General features: G+C 31.6%; 1 protein-coding gene across 1 annotated transcript; it reads right to left on the reverse strand.

Moving 5' to 3' along the window:
• Nucleotides 1-2,215: 2,215 nt before the first annotated feature.
• LOC131954569 (multidrug resistance-associated protein 1) lies at nt 2,216-19,748 on the reverse strand. The gene is made up of 31 exons (XM_059318347.1): nt 19,682-19,748; nt 18,206-18,385; nt 16,990-17,103; nt 16,433-16,561; nt 15,985-16,095; nt 15,775-15,836; nt 15,226-15,357; nt 14,584-14,961; nt 13,976-14,153; nt 13,311-13,497; nt 12,823-12,956; nt 12,407-12,544; nt 12,042-12,188; nt 11,415-11,499; nt 11,141-11,207; nt 10,584-10,710; nt 10,224-10,400; nt 9,879-10,046; nt 9,294-9,495; nt 8,465-8,636; nt 7,909-8,047; nt 7,217-7,454; nt 6,529-6,839; nt 6,144-6,343; nt 5,163-5,289; nt 4,606-4,707; nt 4,156-4,302; nt 3,614-3,772; nt 3,070-3,236; nt 2,675-2,869; nt 2,216-2,397 (listed from the first exon to the last, which is right to left on the reverse strand). The coding sequence occupies exons 1-31, from the start codon at nt 19,712-19,714 to the stop codon at nt 2,286-2,288; spliced, it is 4,818 nt and encodes a 1,605-aa protein (XP_059174330.1). The 5' UTR covers nt 19,715-19,748; the 3' UTR covers nt 2,216-2,285.
• Nucleotides 19,749-21,518: the final 1,770 nt, after the last annotated feature.

Genomic DNA, 21,518 nt, shown 5'->3' on the forward strand with positions numbered 1-21,518 from the left:
ACGTTAATGTCATTTTATTGTTGAATAGCATTATTTTACATTACATGCAGCCTTTTAAAATGATTACTGGCAGTGCATTACTGTCACACAATGTAAAAAAAAATGCAAGAAATAAACTTATGACAATTTAAATTCAGTATTTTATATTGAAATTTCCTTTAAATATAATAAATTTTATAAAATTAATAAATATTTTCGTTGTATTCTTTGTTCTTATAAAACTATGCAAATATTCTTACAGTATGTTCTAAGCTTTAAAATTTCATAAAATACATATAAAAATGCCCAATAATATTTTAGTTCAATGAATGATAAGAACAATAGGAAATATCTTGCCTAGGTTTGTTTTGGTAGATCTGTGTAGTGCATAGATCTATAGCAGGTCTGCATTAGCAGATTATTTTTCCCAGTTGCTAATGTCTACAAGAATTAAAGTATTCTAATATAGGAAGAATCTTTCTGCAATTCTTTTATACAACAGTAAAAAAACAACTAATTATTGCTAGCCTGAGTTCTTTTGGATGGAAATTTGAGCTGAATCTGGAGATCCCTTCCTCTATGTAACCATCCTAGTGTTTGCCCAACTTTGATAACATAGACAAGGATATGTACCATTGTTCAATTAAAGTTATGTTGAAACAAGTAGAAAACAACTTTTATACATTGGTCGTGGTCATTAAAATATATTTTTAAGGGCAAAAGCTTTTGCTATGGTAAAAATTTATGTTATTCTTCTTATTTTCAATAGCATGTTTAAGAATTTTAAAATATAGTAGCAAGTTGATATTTAAATTTTACAAATATCACCACTCATTTCCTTTTTTTTGCGTTTAGCAATGACTATATCTAAAGTAAAAACTATATATGCATGCATTTTTATCAGAAATGAACAGAAATATGAAATTAGAAAGAGATAAATGAGAAATTGGTTGAATTTGACTTACAAGATTTAAGCACAAAAAACAAACATTGTGACCTAAGTCAAAGCTGGTAAAATATTTTTGAAAACTCCAAAAAGTTCATAATCAGTTTAATCTCATTAATGATTTTGTAAAAACATTGTTAAATCAATATTCACATGAAGTTTGCTTGTAGATTCTGTCAGATATGAGTAACATTGAATATGCAAGCATTTTATAAATCAATTTTTACATTTTGAAAGCATCTGGGCAATTTTTATAAAAAAAAAATGATATTGATAAATACTGATCTTTTTGTGTGAATAAAAGCACTAATAAAATAGCAGAGCCAGTTTATTGCATACAGTAAAAATAAATAACATTTCTATAACATGTCTATAACATGTTTGTCAGTGTTTGAATCAACTTACAAGACATCTGTTAAATCTGCTAATAATGTGACTAGCGAGTACACAGTTTGTAACTGTTAAGTGAAATCTGTAGCTTGTATTATTAATCCATATTTTAAAATAATTTGCTACACTTGAGAAAAAAAGTAAAATAAATTGAAATTAAATTACATTTCAAAGCTGTATACATAAAAAATAGGTCTACTCTTATATTCATATATTACTAAAATTTAATGTAATGAAATATGATTAATTTAAGATAATTGCAATGTGAGCATAAAATCAATTTACAATAGCTGCTATCTTGAATACATTAAATATTTTAAAATAAAACATGATGGATGACCCTCAACATAAGCCTTAATTTCTTATTTAATATGAATTATTTAAGGAATAGTACAGTATTTTAAACAGTTCTTCTACTGATACAACATGTACGAGGAATAAAATAGAACTATTTTCGGGGATCCACATAAGCCTACTGAGTATACAATCTTTTTTAATGTAGCATACACTTTGACATAAAAAAAAATAGTAGACAATGAAAAGCTGTAAACTTTGTTAACTATAAATACATTTTAATATGTTTTTTTTTAAGTAGAATACATTTTGAAAAAAAAAAAACATAAATAGTACACTGTGAAAAGATGTAATCTGTGTAAATCATATATAAATTAATACATTTTTTTAAAGTAACATATATTTTGATATAAAAAAAATAGTAGACAATAAAAAAATTGTAATGTTGAAAAACTATAAACTCAAATTTTTAAAAATATATAATAGAGTACATTTTGACAAAAATAAATACATAAATAGTACACATTGAAAAGCTGTAATCATATACAAATTAAAACATTTTTTCAAAGAGCAAAAACTTTGACATAAAAAATAAACGGTAGCTGTAATCTTTGTAAATTATATATAAATCAAAACTTTTAAGTAAAAGGAAGAGTTCCAACCTTTGTTCTTTTTTTTATACAAGCCCAGCTTGTGAAGCCAGAGAATAAAACATTGAATCTTGCCTTTCTAACAGATTTTTAGGTGTATCAAATTCTACTATCTGCCCATTATCAAGCACTAGAATCCTGTAAATACATGTCAAAAAACAGTTTGTTAACTTTTATATTTTAATATATTTTCTTGATCTTGGACTGAATAAAAGTTTCTATTACATTTTTTACTATAATTTAAAAAAATACTAAAAACACAAATTAAACAGAATCAATTTAATTTAATAAAATTATAAGAAAAATAAATTTTATAATTGAATTCTGAATTATTTTTATTCTTGTTGCAATCTTTAAACTTTTAAACAACAAGCTGAAATAATGTTGCTAATAAATAAAATGGAACTAAGATCACCTGTCATAGTCCATGACTGTGTTTAGCCTATGGGCTATTGTAATCACTGTGCAATCCTTGAAGCTTTCCCTGATACTTTTCTGGATTAAATCATCTGTTTCCATGTCAACAGATGCTGTGGCTTCATCCAAAATAAAAATCTTGGATTTTCTCAGAAGAGTTCTTGCTAGACAGATAAGCTGGCGCTGACCCATGCTATGAGGATTCAGTTTAGAGTTATTTTATTAGAAATTTTATAACAACTTTTTGATAGTTTTTAAAATATTTTTTAAAATTTGTAATTTAAGATGTATTGTTCATCCCAATATTATTTTATTGTCAGAAATTGGAGAAAAAATAACAATTTTATGTTTAATCTAAACAGTATCACTGATTATTTTAGTAAGAAAGATTACCTCAAGCTATGTCCTCCCTCCCCAACATTATGTTCCAGCTTACTAGGTAGTTCTTCAACAAAACATTTTAGATGGGAATGTTCCAAAGCTTTCCAGATCTCAGCATCAGAATTTTCATTAAAAGGGTCAAGGTTCATTCGTAAAGAGCCAGCAAACAAAACTGGATCCTAATTATTTTTTTAATGGAAGGAAACCATATTACAATTAAAATGTATAAATATCAATAATTGAGAAATATGAAGCATAATCTTGGCTTTAAAATACAACATTTGGCTATAGTGAATGTTTATTTATTTATAAAAGCAGGGGAATATATATTTTTTCCAGTGCTGTAATTTGTCTAAAAGATTTTTATACAAAAACTAAATCTATAATAGTTTTGTTAATCTGCATGCAGCCACAATTCTTAGAAAAATAAGGGATTAAAATAATATTCATGAACATTAATAAGTCTTTGTTGTGAATCAAACAAACAGTATGTTTGCAGCATTAGCTATCACAAAAATGTAACAATTTTATTCATAGAGATAAAAGCTTACTGAACCTGAGGCAAAATGGTCAGCTGTCTACGTAGTGTGTGAAGTCCAATATTGGCAATGTCCACTCCATCTATTATTATTTGTCCTGAAGTAGCTTCAATGAGACGAAACAGGGACAGCACCATTGATGATTTCCCAGCCCCTGTTCTACCTACAACTCCTATCTTAAATTAAAAAATAATTTCAATCTTTGACTAAAAAATAATTTCTATCTTTAATTTAAAAATAATTGCTATCTTAATTAAAAAATAATTGCTATCTTTATACCTAGGTTTGCTTTCTTATGTTAAAAATAACAGATAAGACTATTTTTTATATTAATGCAAAAAATTGCTACAAATAATTTTACAAATGATGTTTTTTGTGATTTACATCAAGCGTTAATTTTATTTACACAAAATATTGAAGAACACAACTGCTTGTACAAGTGCTTTTATAAGTTCATACCAACTAATTCCTTATCCATTCATAATAGCTAATTCTTTATCCACACAAGATACTTTAGCTTGAAGTTTTAATTATTTAGACTATCATCTAATGAGTTCACCTTCTCTCCACCTTGAAATGTAACATTCACATCATTGAGGACCAAATCAAGCTCATCTCTGTACTGGGTGCTGTAGTTTACAAACTGAATTTTTCCACTGGATGGCCAATCAATTTCCGCAGTCTTCTCTTGATTGTCCCATGGTTTCTGTTAAAATTTTATATCATCTTATTTTGCAGAAATCAGACTTGTAAAGTATTGGAGTAGGGGGTAAAGTAAAGGGAAAAAAATACTTTTATGAAACTGGGTAAAAGTTTAAGCAAACTTGATGTATTTTCGATAAATTATACAAATTCTTCTTAAATACTAATCTTAATAAGTCTAGTTCCTTTATATATATATATATATATATATATATATATATATATATATATATATATATATATATATATATATATATATATATATATATATACATATAAGTTAAACAAAAATAAATGTTGACCACACCTCACTTGGAAGGGATGAATACTCATCTATTCTCTCCACAGAAACAACATGGCCCTCAAGGTCCCCAAAAACCATTGTAAGAACATTCATATCACTAGATACCTGTAGTTAAACAACATTTTATTTCCCGATCCTCTGCTATACTGGATGAATAACAATGTACAAAACATTTTGCACTATGTATAGCAGGCTAAATCATCCAGTACTTTAATTGCCTTGTATGTAACAGTAATCTTTAACAATGCATTTATAAAAGTTCAGCACATTTTTCTTAATATTTAAATTTAGTTCCAAATGTTGATATCCATACAAAGATGAAAATCAATACTGTAAGGAATAAATGCATAGTCTTACAGCAATAAAAAACATTGATCAACTAATTAGAGCAGAATAACAAATACAAGATTAGTGGGTTTTTTTAGTTTGTAGGTGACAGTTTTTACAAATTCATTTTTGTCTTAAGATGAAGTTACACCAAAAAATGTATAAAAAAAAATTTTTTCAGCAACAAAAATGAAGTAATGAAAACGAGACTTTTATAAAGATTTGATGCTTACTTTGATTGCATATGTGACAGCCAGACCAACTAGCCCAGGAGACAGGTCTTCTCTGTAGTAGACAGCAAATATGGCTGTAGCCACAATCACAACATAGTTCAGCATATTGAGTCGGGCCTCCAGCCACCTAGTCATATATTCATCAAGCATGTTAATGCATTCACTGACTAACTTGGGGAACAGAATATATATATATATATATATATATATATATATATATATATATATATATATATATATATATATATATATATATATATATATATATATATATATAATTCTCTTCTGGGAGATGTTAGAAAACAAGCTGCAAGCGCCTCCTTACAGTCCCCTCTCTTTCTCTCTATCACTATCACTACCACCCCCACCCCACCCCCACATGGTCTGGTGAGTTGTGGTCACAATAAATTAAATGTTTACAAATCGTAGAGCCGGGTTTAGTGACGGCTATTAGGGGCAGATAATTTAGTTTGAAACGATTTTAAACTTACAGGAGGTAACTAAGAGGAGGCTATTTCACGGGCGGGGGGGGGGGGGGTGTAGGGTCGGGGTTAGTGGAAAGGGGGGGGGGGGGTTAGTGTTTTAAAGCAAATATTTTCAGTGGCAGCATTGGTACTGTCAAACTCACAAATTATGAATTACTCAAAAGTAGAAAATAAAACAACTAAATAACGGCGTATGATACGCAGTGGGTCGGCTCGTATATATATATATATATATATATATACATATATATAAAAGTATATATAATATATATATAAATTATATATATAAATATATATATATATATATATATATATATATATATATATATATATATATATATATATATATATATATATATATTTATTTATTTATATATGTATGTATGTATATATATATATATATATATATATATATATATATATACTGTCTCTTACTCTCAAAAAGAGTAACATTAGTTAACAAGTTAACACATAATCAGCAACAGGAGACACATACTTGTTTAAAGTTTTTGAAGCTATATTCCCTTTCTGAAACAAGTCAATTTTCTCCAGAGACTCAGCAATGAACCTGTCTTGGGCTTGATAAGCCCTTATGACACTGACCCCAGACAAAGTCTCACTGAAGTGTGAGTACACAGGGGATCTGTTGTTGGAAGAAATACGACGTAGCTGGCAGGATGTCCGCATGTAAAGTTGCTGAAATAAAATAATTGTATTAACATTTTTTTTCTATCTGTGATAACAATTCCTTATATGTTTTATTATCTTCAATACTAACTATTCATATATATATGAATAAATACTGATAATAATCATCTATATAATAAATTCTTCTACCCCAACAAAAGTAATTATAAATAATTCAGAGTAATTTCCCTTACCTGTATAAAAATTAAAATGATAACAATGGGTACCACAACAGACAGGAAAATTGGCATTGTGTAGCTCATAACAATAATAGTTCCAATACACCTTAATAAATTGTCCAGGCAGGTTTCAATTTCAATGAAGATGTTATCATCAATGCTGTCAATATCCTGGCTAAAGCGATTTAAAATACGGCCAATGGGAGTTGTATCAAAGAAGCTCATTGGTGAATGCATGATACCAGACAGCAAATCAGAGTGGAGGTTTCTGGATGCTCTGATATGTCCCAATTGAAAAAACACAGCATAGCCAACATCAAAAAATGCTGTAAGAATATATAATATAGATAAGACGAGAGAATTGATTTTAAGAGAAAACTAAACACTTCAAAATTTTAATTAACTACAAAATTATTTTTAAATGTAAGAATATATAATATAGATAAGCCAGCAGAATTGATTTTAAGAGAAAACTTATCAATTCAAAATTGAGGGTAAATTTTAATTAACTAAAAAATTATTTTTAAATGATTAAGATACAAGAGCAAATGTATAAACAAAAAACTGGCAAAATGATTTTTTACTAAATGAAATTTACAAGATTAGTTAATGATTTAGTAAAAACAAAAGTGCTTTGAAAGATAACTACATATGCAGATACCTTTTTAAAAAAAGTAAATGCATATAATACAAAGATTCCTACTCATTGCTATTGCTAATCCAGCATAGACCCCAATGTAATAATTATTTCTATCTTCTCTATTAGTGCTGTTCCCTGGCATCATTGTAAAATTGTTCAGCCCAGCGTCATCAGTCCAGTTGGCTAGCCAGACATTGGAGTAGTTGTAGATAATTTGGTAAATTATGAAAAGTGTCAGGAATGTTATGCAGTTGTACACTCCAATACTTTTCATTAGCTGACCATACACTGACCAATTCACCTGCAATGCAACAAAAGTAATAAAAGGAAAATTCACTCTGATGTCAAACCTAGAAAGTGAGATCAATGTCACTGGTTGTTTCATGCAGATATTATCAGTAAAACCATAAGGTAGAGGTAAGTACATTATTGTTTTTACTATAGAGTTTAAAAATCATTTCATGGCACGATAGAATTTTTATATATTTTAAGCCTTTTATTATAAAAACATAAATGCTTGGAAAGTTCTCAAAGCAAACAAACACTTTTTCACTTTTCTTGCATATTAAACATAACCCTGGTGTGCAATGATGATATTAAGCTAATTAAATAAACCTATCAAGGGAAGCATTTAAAAACTGTTTTGAGTTTCAAAACAATTCAAGATTGTTTAAGTATAAGAAACTGTTTCTTTCAACAAAATTAATTTCAATTTTAACAAATCAGGTAAACATTGTCAAACTGTTCTATCTTACCTTTCCCTGTTGCATTTTTTCATCTGATGTCAGTCTGCTCCTATCTGTTGTCGACTTGTTGCCTTTATCCTTAGCAGATTTTAATATTTCAGTTTGTACTCCAAGCTTTTCATTTGATTTCAATGCTAATGAACCTTTACTATTAAAATGAATTTCATATTTTCAAAATTGTTAAATTATGAAAGCATGTAAAACGTTTTTTTTTATATAAACAAATATAACCAACAACATACTACTTTTTAAGTACCTATTTAGTAATAAAGTATTGGAACCTAAACCATCCTATTCTTTTTTTTTAAATGTACTAAACACAACATCAAAACAGTCAGATTTTGTTAATTTAATTGTTTTGTAGATTATGTGTTTCATGTTTTCAATATTTGTCAAGGCCATAAGCAGCATAATTTGTTTGTTCATAAAAATTAATGACTTGGTGTGACTTTATACTATGGTAGTAAACACAAACTAAATATGCCTGATTCACAAATTCATGAAAGTATAGTTATACTGCCTTTAAAAACAAATTAAGATTGTTTAATAAAAAATGTCCCATTACCTTGTTGAAATTTTTTCATTATTCAACAACCCCTCACTTCCATTCAATGAATGCTTGCTGCTGTAAACAGATACCAAATTCTTTAAATCTTCTTCAGCTTGTTCAGACATGTTGCTGGCATCACTTGCCACTGATGCTAATCTTTTTAAGATGTCAGCTTTGATTGTTTCATCTAAATTGATATCAGAATATTCAATAATAATATAAATTCAAATTATTTAAACACACTTAAGTTGAAACAAAGAGAGCTTATATAGTGAATATAGGCCCCATATAAAAAATTAAAATACACTTTTAAATTCACTATAGCATACATTTTTTATTAAATTATATTACCAATTGTATTATTAAATTGTCCATAAGCAATTCATTGGTAAGAAATTTGTTGTTTAAATATAATATTGCTCTAACAAAAAATGTTGATTTAACACAATATTTTTTAAACCTTGTTCTAAAATAGTATAAGGTGTAAATCACTCAAATTCTCAAAATTAAGCTCAAACATCCCATTTTTAAAAGCCTAACTTTTCTATAGACCAACTTCTTAAAAGAATAACTTTTCTTAACCTAAAGCCAAAATTTTCTTAACTTAAAGACTAACTTTTCTTAATGAAAATTGCATGGTCAAAAAACATAGCTAATGGTAAATAAATTGTTATTCATTTTAATCACACAAGTGACATATGCTTTGTGACTTTATTAAACTGTATATACAAAAGTTGTCTAAAATCTTGGATTAAGTAAAATTTTATGTTAATTAATACAAATTAACTTATAGGCTTTTGTTTTTCTTCATAAAAGTTCTGAGTAACCAAATAAAACAACTTGCCAAAAAGGTCATCAGTTGTGCTATCTACATGATTTACTTGCACAGCTCTGGTCAAATACTGTGTGAGGAACTGGGCGAAAGCCCCATTGTGAGAGAGTAACTCTTCATACGTTCCACTCTCAGAAATTGTGCCATCTTTCATCACAATGATGTGATCAACCATGGGCAGCCAGTGTATCCCATGGGTCACTAAAATTCTTGTCTGTAAATTATAATTTAGTCATTTATATTTTATACCTCTAAGCTACAAAACTTTTTTTTGACTAAGTCACTAACTAATCACAGATGGAACCTGTTGTAGCATATTGTTATTACATTACAATTTAAACTTTAAAAATTGAAAGATTAAAAAAGGGCAATGGACAGTGTGGTCGACCGGTAATGTTTGACTGCTAGCCCAAAGGTCTCGAGTTCGGATCTCAACTTGGACTCATGACTGTAGGACATCACTGAGTCAACTCAGCTTTGATGGGTACCTGGCTCACATTAGGGAAACAAAAGCAACTGGTTATAGTGCTGACCACACTATTCACTGTCTCTTCATTTGCTTAAGTCATTGAAACAAATGAACACATACTTTCCTACCTTACCAGCAAGCAGCCCTTCGTTACTTAAGACATGATCAAAGATGTGTTTGCCAACATGGCTGTCCACAGCACTTAAAGGGTCATCCAGTAAGTAGATGTCAGCCTGACTGTACACCGCCCTGGCCAGTGACACACGCTGCTTCTGACCTCCAGATAAATTTATGCCCTAAATAGTGGGAAAAAAATTAATCATTTTAATTGTATGCTAATATAATGAGTTTTATTTTTTTTTATTTACATATGTTGTCAATTTCTTTCAAAAATAAATAGCCAGTCTTTCTTTAAAATTTTTTAAAAATAAATACCACCTTTTCTCCAATTTCTGTTTAAAACAAGTAACCACCTTTTCTCCAATTTCTGTACCATCTCTGGCAGGCAAAATGTCAAGGTCAGGCTCTAGAGCACATGCTTTGATTGTTTGTTGATAAAAGTCAAATTGATATTTCCTTCCAAATAAGATGTTCTCCTTCAGTGTGTTGTTCTGGATCCATGCAAGTTGTGGTACATAAGCTGTTGAAGACTGTAATTTTAACAAAAAGGTTAAAATTGTTAACAAAAATTTTTACTTTAACACAAGATTAGTTTTTTTTGTTATTACTATATCAAATCCATTTTTAACTGCTAGTGACTTATTCATATCAAAGATTCAGAACTCATCTTGATCAGGTTTTATATGTTGGCTATTAGATTTTGTGCAACTTACATTTATGTTAAAATAGCCATTTATTTTGTGCATTTCACCAAGCATCGCTGAAAGCAGTGAAGATTTTCCAGAACCCACAGCTCCAACAACAGCTACCATTTGTCCAGGCGGGACACACAAATTGATGCTAAATTCATTCAAAAATACTTTTTTAACAAATTGGAATGATTAATTTGCAAATTAATACTAACCCTACCAAAATAAAGTTTTTTTCAGCATTCAAATTAGATCAAATTACACAAGATTGAACTCAGAAAATTACCAAGTACTATAATTTTTTTTTTTTCATTCGAACATGGTGAATTACACTTTAAATGTTTTTTTTGTGAATATGAGTGTAAAGTATAATTAGAGATAACATGACTACTAATTTCAATATCACTAAATTTAAAATATAATCAATTCAAACATATTTTATGTGCACATTTTACAACATTCTACAATGACAAACATGCCAATAAAATTTTAAAATTTGGTTTGACTTCATTAAATAATATTTCACAGTACCTTATTTTCAAATGTATTTAACAGTAATAAAAATAATTAAATTTAATAACCTTTTAAGAATTTGAGGTCCAGATTTTTCCCATGCAAAATCTGCATCTTCAATCCTTACTGACATTGCTAAACATTAATAAAAAGTACACTTTTGCATTATATAGTGAAAACTAGAGCACAATAAATAATTAAAGAATATTAAAATATTAAAATAGGCCTGCATTTTTTTTCTTATATACTGAATGAACAAAAGTGTAAACTATGTAAATTTATAATTTTAGTTACCATGAATTAAAATAAATTAAAATTGATGTTGAATTATATAAAACTTACAGTCATGTTTGTTTCTGATCATGTTCACCATATTTATATCATCTGAGTTTATCAACTTGTTTAACCGTTTTAATGAATTCTTGCACTAAACACAAATATACAAAAAAATAACAACTTGGGCTAAACAACAACTTGGGCTAACTAATAAGGTAAAAGATCTTTCTCATTTTATCCTAACTATATGGTGTAATGGAGTGACAAAAAGCTTAAGCTCGGCAGAAACAATGAAGTGTAGCCACTGGTAATATTGATGTGTCAGGTACTCATTTTTAGAAGATGCAACAATGTGCCTGGCTTTATGAGCATTACCCAAGCTGGTTGGGCCCAAATAATGACAGAGAGAAAGAGAGTAAAGTTTCCTTTTTGAACATACTGTCCACTGGGCTAGTAAAGTAGAGTTTACCTGTTTCTGTGATCTCATTATATGAAGGGATAGTGTGGTCAGCTTTATGCCCAACCGCCTTTCCCTAACATGAGTTAGGTACTCATCAGAGTTGGGTGGGCTAAGGGACGATCTACTGAATATAACATTGATTCAACATAGAGTCCAGCACTCTACTTCTAGGCCATGCCATGAGAGAGTGTGATAAGAAAATAAAGAACAAAAACAATACAATTCTAACATACCTTTACAACATCCTTCATTAGCATAGGCAACATATTAACAGCCAGTTTGATAACATTTCCGTAGTTGATGCTCATGAATGCAGTGCTGGCATCCAGGTAGTGATTATCAGAGATCAACACATAGGTCACCAGCATTAAATAGCTAGACTTTAAAACAATGTTAAACATAAATATGTAAAGTAACAACAATAAAATTAATAATGTAAGGTTTTTATCTTCCGACAAAAGAGAAGTCACATTTTTACAATTATGCTGGAACAAGAATAAGCATGAGATTCAAATCTATGCACTGTTATAACCTAAGCTTTAGTTTTCAAAATGGTTGTATGCATAAATGTTATCATTTCACCCAATTGATTACCTACCCAGACCATAGAAACATGCCATGCAAATGTTTGAACACCAGATAATATGGAGTATTTCCTCAAAATTTTCAGCTCATCATCTCGAATATCCAGGATTTTTTTCATAAACATTGGCTCCCAGCCATATAGTTTAATAACCTGGTGTTAGAAAAAGAACTTAAATTAATGCTTTGAAATTAACATAATTTGTAATATTTCTTTCTAAAAATTGTGCAAGTTAATTTAAAACTAGCGACTGGAATAACTAAAAACTGGACTTTACTACGCATTGGCTGGTGTTAGGAAAAAACTTAAATAAATGCTTTAAATTTTAAAAATTTATAAAATTTCTTTCTGAAAATTCTGATTATTAATTAATTTAATACCAATAATTTGATTAACTAAAAACTGGATTTTCTTTGGGTCATGAACTTTACCTTGATGCCATTTAAAACCTCATTTGTTACTTTAATCCTCTCATCCTTAATCCTCATCATCTGCTCATGGTAGCTCCTCATTTTTTGCATTACCCACAAGTTAGCAGCAAACATTAGAAATATGAAGCCTAGGCCTGGAAAAAAATTCTCCAAATTTTTAAGCTCCTCATAAAACAATAAATGCTATTAAAGCTACATTTTGGTTAGTTTTTAAATATTGACTGAGCTCCTAATACAACAATCAATGCTGTTTAAGCTTCATTTGGATTAGTTTTTAAATTTTGACTTAACTACAAGACTTGTACAATCAAATGTTCCAGTCCTGTGAAATCATTAAGGTCAGTTGCACCCAAAGGAAAAATGGTCTGCATCAACACCACTGATGATTTTTATGTGGCTCATACATTTAACACATTTATTTGAATTTTGATTCATAAAACCTACAATTAAAATTTCTCCCAAAAAATATTCAGAACATGACATCCTACCAGCCAGAAGAGAAACACCAATAACTTGATAGAGCAAGTAGATTCCCATGACAAAAAAGGCAACACACAGCCAAGACCAGAAGGAATATCCCAGTGTTTTCTCAATGTGTCCCATGTCTACTGACATCAGGTTGACAATTTCACCAACTGTTGATTCTTTGCGAGCCTCGTTACTCATTGTCAAAGCCTGTTCAAAAAGTATGATTTAAATTCTAAAGCATTCTACTTTCAAAACTTGATGATGAAAATAAATTATGTCCCCTAGCACATAGCCTGGTATATATCATCAATAATAAAGCATATTGGTTTTAACGCTTTAATATAGACTAGGGAAGGAAAACAATTTGCATACACCAGGACATAGCTAGAGCCTGGACAAAAATATACATTATCTATAGTTAAGCTTTCTAGTTTTAAAGCATTTAAATGGACCCTAAAGATTCTTATATGTTTACATGATATAAAGTGAGTACAGAAATATCCATAATTTAAAAAGAAAACAGAAATTACAAAAAAAGAAGAGAACAATATAAATAAGACTTAATTTTGTGTGAAAAATACTAAGGGTAACATGCTAAAAATATTAACACTTATCTGTCTGAAATATCAATTTACTAAACAACAACTAAAAAAAACATCTTTGTTTTAATGTTACATATATTCACCTTTCTTAAGACAGTGGCTATCCCAGCACTTCTGACGCGAGCAGCAAAACACAAGTTCAGCCACTTGGCCAAAACCCCAAAGACATTGTTCATTATTCTAGCTAAGATGAAGGCCAGTGCATAGATGTAGCCATGCCAGACTTGCTCTGATGTGTCCTTGGTGAAGTCTATCAGCCACCTGTTCTTCATGAAAACAAAACTATCAATATATTCATTCACATTACTTTTTAAAATTTATTTCACCAATAAAATTGATCACACACATCTACAAGAAAAATATTGCTTCAGAAATCTCCCATTAATAAATATTAACCATACTCTCCCCACCTATAATTATACAATTTTATATATATATATATATACGTATATATATATACGTATATATATATGTATATATATATATATATATATATATATATATATATATATATATATATATATATATATATATATGAAATAAAAATAAACAATATAAGAGAAATTATGTTTATATAAGGTAAAATTATAAAACTATAATTAAATTTGTAACCATATAAAATGTTTAAGCTAAATACAGCACAATTTTAAAACACAACTTATATAATAGCCAACCTGGCAATGTTGCTTACCCTAACAGGATAGGGCTGATAATATGTGTAACCACAAACATCATTATCCCCCACTGACAAGAAACAGCTTCCATCCAATAGCATTTCAGCATGATTTTTAACATAGACAGCCGAGGCACGGCCCTGTTCTTACTGTCTATTTCCCTCTGCAGCTTCGCATCTTTACTATCGGTGCCATCTAAATCAGTTGGTTCTGGGATTTCTTTGTTGTTTCCCTTGAACATAACTTTAGAAAAACCATACTGCTCATCAGAATCAAAGGACTGAGTTTCCTCAACATGTCTATCCTCAGCATTCTTCACATGGTCAACTGGCAACAATGGAATTTCATTTTCCCAGTCTTGTGATAATTTATACTTTGTTCTTCTACTCCGGATGCTTAAATAAGTAAGGGAATATCTAAGAATATATATTTATTTATATATATATATATATATATATATATATATATATATATACATAAACATATAAACATACACACACAAAAACATGGGTCTAGGATAAAACAATAGATCTGACAATTCATTTAATTTTTTTGGCAAATCAGAATAAGAATAAGACTTAAAATTTATTTTTAAAATCATTTTGGAAAAATTTAGTGTGTTGAATTAAAACAATGTTATGACGGAACATATAGCATACTTTGATGACTTTTCAGTTTCATTGTCCCATACATGTAACAGCTTCCTGTAAGCCCTTTTGGCTTTGTCCCGTGGGTTTAAATTGTAGATATCCTCATTCTTCAGCTGAGACCGAAATCCTTTCCAAACCAGTCTACATTACAGTTGAAGAAAACATAATAAGTAACTAACTATTTTTTTTAGGGTAAATTTTTCAACAAAGTACTTTAAAAATGTTTGCCAACGCTGTTAACAAAATTGGTTAAAATTAGAATATAAAAATTATTACTTTTGAAAGTCCAGAAATAGCTTCCTTATTGAGTACATACCCATAACCATGAAGTATCAGGCTTTTTTATTTATTTTAAGATAGTATTTAAAATATAATAAAATGTGCGACTAACATTGTGTATTAAAATTAATGAACGAAGAAAGAAAGTATTTATATATAAAAAGAAAAAAAAATCAAGTAATATCTTTATTCTTTGTGCAAAATAATCTAACTGTAGGAAAATTATTTCTAAATGAAATATCTATCTTTGCTTTAGGTTGAATTAAGTCTTAAACTTACCTATCATACCACCCTAGAGACAACCACGACAAAAGGGATGCTGAGATTTCAGGAGAGTCATCCTAAAATTCACATTTTTTTCAAATTTAAATCAGAATATTTGTATTAATATAAGTAAATTCTTAGCAAACGTGGCTTTAAACTACATTTTATCCAATTGAATTCAACTGAGAATATTAACTCTGAGATGTAAATAACGTTTTTAGTTACCTGGTTCCTTTCTTCAATGTTGTCAGCGAAACCATACAGGATTAAAATACAACAATGAACTCCAAATTTGGTACACACCATAGCAAAGGGTAATGTATTTGTGTCATATTTCTGTTGAAATTATGGTTATTGTTAAATATCATGTATTTAAAATGTTTTTGTGGTTGCTTTTTTTAATGGGGGGGGGGGGGGGGGGTGGAGTCTCAATATGTTTGATTTAACCTATAGACAGTCATTAGCTTTAATAATGATTGAAGGAGTCTACATCCAATTCAAGGATTAGTGGCAACAATTATTAATTAATTAAGGTAGGCAAAGATAGTCACCCCCTCAACTTCTATGAAAGTGTTGAGCACTGATGGTCTTAGAGAGAAGTTGGGTTGATTTGCTATAATGTTTTTAATAATAAACCATAATTTAAAAAATTAAACTAGTGGACCGTCCAAACCTTCAAAATAATGGAGGTGTAGAATGGAACAAGGGAAACAACTGCTGTTAGAGTCCAGAAGAGAAACAAAACAGGAGACCTGACTTTATACTTGGTCCATTCCAGATACACAAAACAGCAGTTTAAAACCTGGGAACATTTTGGTATATTGGTATAAGTAAGACCATTTAGGCATTGTTCCCTAAAATTTTATGAAGTAGGCTTCTTTTTTAATTGTATGCAAGATAATAATTTAATATATAGGCCTAATTAATAAAATTATAGTATAGTAATTATATAATATATAAAACAAATAAATATAAATAATAAAGGCCTAAGTAGTATTATATCATATATATGTGTATAGATAGTTACTGTTAGTGTTAAGTAGTGTTAACTATAGTACTACTAGTAGTAGTAATAGTACTGACTACTGACTATAGTAAATACTAAAAAATAGTTAGTATAGTTAAGTATAGTCAATACTTAATGAAAGTTAATGTGAATCAATAGGCCTACAACTTGTAAGCCTATAGATCTATATCTTCTTATTATTCTAGTTATGTTCTAGCACTAACCATTGTTGCCATCCATGTAACTGGAGCCAAAACATTAGCGCTGATGAAAGCATGAGACTGCAGTCCGTCAAAGACCTCAAAAATGTTTACGACGAAAATGGCTAAACTGAAAAACTGTTGACGAAAGAGTTATCGGTATTGTAAGGGGAGGGCACTCATTTGAATTCAGATGATTTTTTTTTTAATGTGAAACATTACCTACGCATAACAATATGAATTTTAATTGTAAATAATTCTAGATACTTCGAATTGTGTGTCTTAAGCTGAGATGTAAAAGACGATTCTAATTATTATCAGTATACAGAATTATCGGCCAGATTCAATGTTGCAGATCCCAAAAAGTCGCACTGCCTCAGGCTTTCCATTAAAGGTTCAACCTAATGGAGTCAGATCTAGGATTCTTTAGCACTAATGTTTCGCGCCACTGAAAACAACCAGACATTCTCATTTTGAGCGATAAATTAGGCTAAGTAAGAGCTAAAATAACACTACGAAATAATGTTTTAATTCGAAAACTCCTCATTGTCAAATCGGGCAGTGAAAATTGTTTTTTTTAAAGATTAAACAAAGTGGATTTGACTTAGCAGACAGAAAATACCCGTGGCTAATTTATTTATATCAGGCGTTCGTAGCAGTAGCGTAACGAGGGGGGGGGGGCGGGGGGGGGGGACATTTGTCCCCGGGCGCCGACCTTAGGGGACGCCAAAATGGGTTGGAAAAATAAATTGAAAGGTTGAGGGGGGGTGCAAATCGAAAGTTTGAGGGGGGGGGGGGATGCAAATGGAAATCTCGAGGGGGGGGGGTGCAAATCGAAAGTTTTGGGGGGGGGGGTGCAAATCAAAATCTCGAGGGGGGGGTGCAAATCGAAAAGTTTGTCCCCGGGCGCCGGGAAGGGTCGCTACGCCTCTGGTTCGTAGGCAGGCCTACTCGGTGACAGAGCCTTACCGTCAGCATCATCATCGGTGTTTATTTTTGGCTTCTCTTCGGGCTTCGCCCCCTTCCCCTCCCCCGAACAAAATATAATTTATAATGAAAAGATATCATTTTAAAAATGTCCGCCCCATCCTCGGAAAATTTCGTTTGCCCCCCCCCCCCCCAAATATTCAAGTGCCCACCCCCACTCCGGATAAAAAATTCCGAAACACCAACCATCATTCACGTGGAGCGTGTTAAGGACACGACCACAACTCTCCGTCGTACCCCGGCAGGAACTTACCAGCTTCAACCCAAACATCACGCTCAGCCGTCTGTTCTTACGCTCTATGGACAGGAGATGGTAGGCGTAGAAGGGCGCGGACAGCCACAGCCAGCCACAGGCAGCCCAGGTGAGAACGGTGTCCTGGAAACATTCGGTAAACTGTGGCCAGGTGCTGTTGCTCCAGGTCAGATCTGTGTCCTGAAAGGCAAGTCAGAGCGTAGGCTATTTAGATCAAAGGCTTCAGATCGTAGGCAAGACAAATCGTAGGCAAGTCAAATCTTAGTCAAGTCAAATCGATTCCCAAAAAGGACAAGTGCAATTGTTACTTTTTTCCTCGCTTAAACAATCATTTTCTTCATTTTCTACTGGTTCTCTGACTGCATTGAAATGACCACATAATCCATTCATTTTATCGAGGTCCGCGAGACTTATTAGCTCTACATTATCCGTTATGGGTTGTCAAGTTGGAAAGGGAAACCTACTTTAATAAGGTAGAATAGACACAAGGTACTGAAGCTATGATAGTGGGTACTAGTGAGATCTATCGTGTTCATTTCAAGTGAAGTTCAAAAGCAATCTCCCTTGCCCCAACCCGACAATATCAGGTTCGATCGATATAAAATCACAGAAGCGAGCATGCGTGGGCAGGGTGGCGTGTGGGCAGTGGCGTCACATTTTCGATTTGGACTCTCCCACCCCACAATACCATTTCATCATTGTTTTGGGGGGGGGGAGTGATTTTTTTGTTTTTTTTTAAGTCACCCGGTTCGGACATTCCCCCACCCCGCATTGTGGGAAAGATGGTTTATTTTTCTTCGGCATTTTGTTAGCTCTGTTGGAAACTTGTAAACTGTTTACACATTGAATGTTTTATTAATAAGTTGTGACGTTGAGTTCCCCGAATTATCCGCCCCCTCTCAGCCCTCTTAGTTCAGCACCAACGACTCTCCACCCCAGTCTCTGATTGTGTAATTTTTATTTAACAAATATTCAACTTCGCTGCAACAACAACAACAACAACAAAAACCTTTTTAATGTAAGTAATAGGCTAACAAATTATTTTTAATTTTTCTTCTTCTTCTTCGTTCTTAATTATTAGTGTTGAAGGGGATCGAGATTTATCTGCCAGTGGGTTTGAACTCGAGACTTTGTTCGAATTTATCAACCATGAGCTTTTTGCCTACTCGACCACGCCTCCAACACAATTAAGCGTTACGTGTCAACTGGTTAAGCGCCATTGAGGCCATTGACTCCGATTTCAGCCTGCTTTTCTTTTTGGATTTGCTTCCATAGCCTTTGTCCAACCAAGAACAAACTACAAGGCAGCAGTTGTTTAATTTTGGAGTTGTCTCTCCTAGAAGAGTGGCTGTCCCCAGCTAACGAGCCTCATCTGCCCGAGGGTTCGAACTCGAGACTTTTCGGTTTAGCAACCATGAGCTTTACCGACTCGACCACGTCGTACCCCCTATTTTTAATCAAATAATTATTAATTACCCATAGTTTGTCGTCACCGCATAACTTCTCCATTGCTGAGTGTAAACCAGACGAGCGGGGCGTCAGACTTGGGGGCTGAAAATAAAATGAAATCAAATGAAAATAGTCAATAATATTCACACATCTTAAAACTATAACAGAACTATTTTCTTACAACACTAAACTAAATCGTCGTCTTAGTTTACCCATCCCATATACAATTTTTCTTTTCCTACTTCGCCTATTCTGGTGCTAATTTGTGAAACAATCTTCCTAATGAATAAATATATCTGTAATTGAAAATACATTCAAAACAAAACTTTAAAAAAAAAAACTATTTCAAGACCTAATAAACTGAGTTATCGAAGCATTTCTCAATCATCTATTCTTTTCTCATTCTATTCCATTATATATTATAACTACGTAATATTATATCATTACTCCACATGTTTAAATGCTATTTTTACTTAAATTGTTATATTATTTAAATGTCGCTGATGTTATTTTATTTTTAAATAAAGGCCATTGTGGAAAAAAGGCCTTGGTGGCTACTGTTATTACCTTTATAAATTAATGTTTTATTATTATTGTTATTAGGTTATATCATTTTATATCATATATCAGCTAGCAATACAAACATATTCATATAGCCGGTATCGTTATGGTTAATCATCAGAGAGAACATCTTTAAGCAGGAGGTGTGGACAGGCCAGCCGGTCTACTGGGAAAAAATACCGGTATGCCCCTTCCCCCCCCCCCCCCCCCCCCCCCAGGAAAAATGTCAGGAAGGGTGTTGAATTAGAGTTTTGATTTTTTTTTTTTATTGTTGGTATTTTACCATTTCTTTAGGCCAAGTCGTAAAGTTGGGCTTTGGTGAAGAAAAAAGGCAAAATGAAAATTTCAATCTCGGGTTAGCGCCCCTTTTAAAATTTCCAGGGCCTCTGTCTGGGAGACAGCCCGTAGCTCTAAGCAGTGTTTCTTCCAGACTTTATTCTCCGGGCGGGGGGGGGGGGGGGGCAATTGATATTTTCGGGGGGGGGGGGCGCTCAACATTCTCCGGGGGGGGGGGGCGGACACTAGTAAAAGTATATTTTTACTATATAAATTCCATCTCGTTCGGGGGAGGGGGCGGTAGACTTTCTTCGGGGGTGCTCTGCCTCCCCGAAGAGATGCATGGAAGAAACTCTGGCTCTAAGTCAACGACAACTTTCAAATACAGTATAGGCATAGTAAAATACTATATGCATTCTTTATTGAACAAGATCCATGTTTTTAACATAATCGGTTTTATTTTAGAAGTTAGGAGACTCATACACATTAACTACATTGCGATAGAAGTGTAGAAGCTGTTTTAGAATTATAAATCAATTTTAAAATAATAATATTTGCCAAACCTTTTACCATGGAATGTAATTTTCAAACACTACGGTGAAGAAAAAAACACGTGAACATATCGCATAGTGCACATCACGATAAGACTGTAAAGATAAACATTAACGACTAAACAAACGTACGTTGTAGCAAACGATGAAAACTCTCAAGAAATCTTGACAGCACTTGAAAACCAGAAGTCTTACATGAAATTCTGAATAACTAACTGTTTTATGCGGTTTTCAATGCTTCTAAAACGCAATAAATTGTAGATATTTTATGCATAAAATAAATACAAAAACATTAATCACGCTAGTGGCACGTTTTAAAAAAAAACGTAGTTATTATTAACTTGTAAACTGGGGAGCGTAATAAACTATCATCGAACAAGACAATGACAGAATAGCTCAAACAGAAAGCTGTTGCAGGGGGATAATCGTTTCCTAATCCCACTATATCATCCAATTTACATAATTGTCTATCACTT

Source organism: Physella acuta, unplaced genomic scaffold (assembly GCF_028476545.2).
Source record: "Physella acuta isolate Inbredline_101_S28 unplaced genomic scaffold, ASM2847654v3 ptg001012l, whole genome shotgun sequence".
Classification (NCBI taxonomy): Eukaryota; Metazoa; Mollusca; class Gastropoda; family Physidae; genus Physella; species Physella acuta.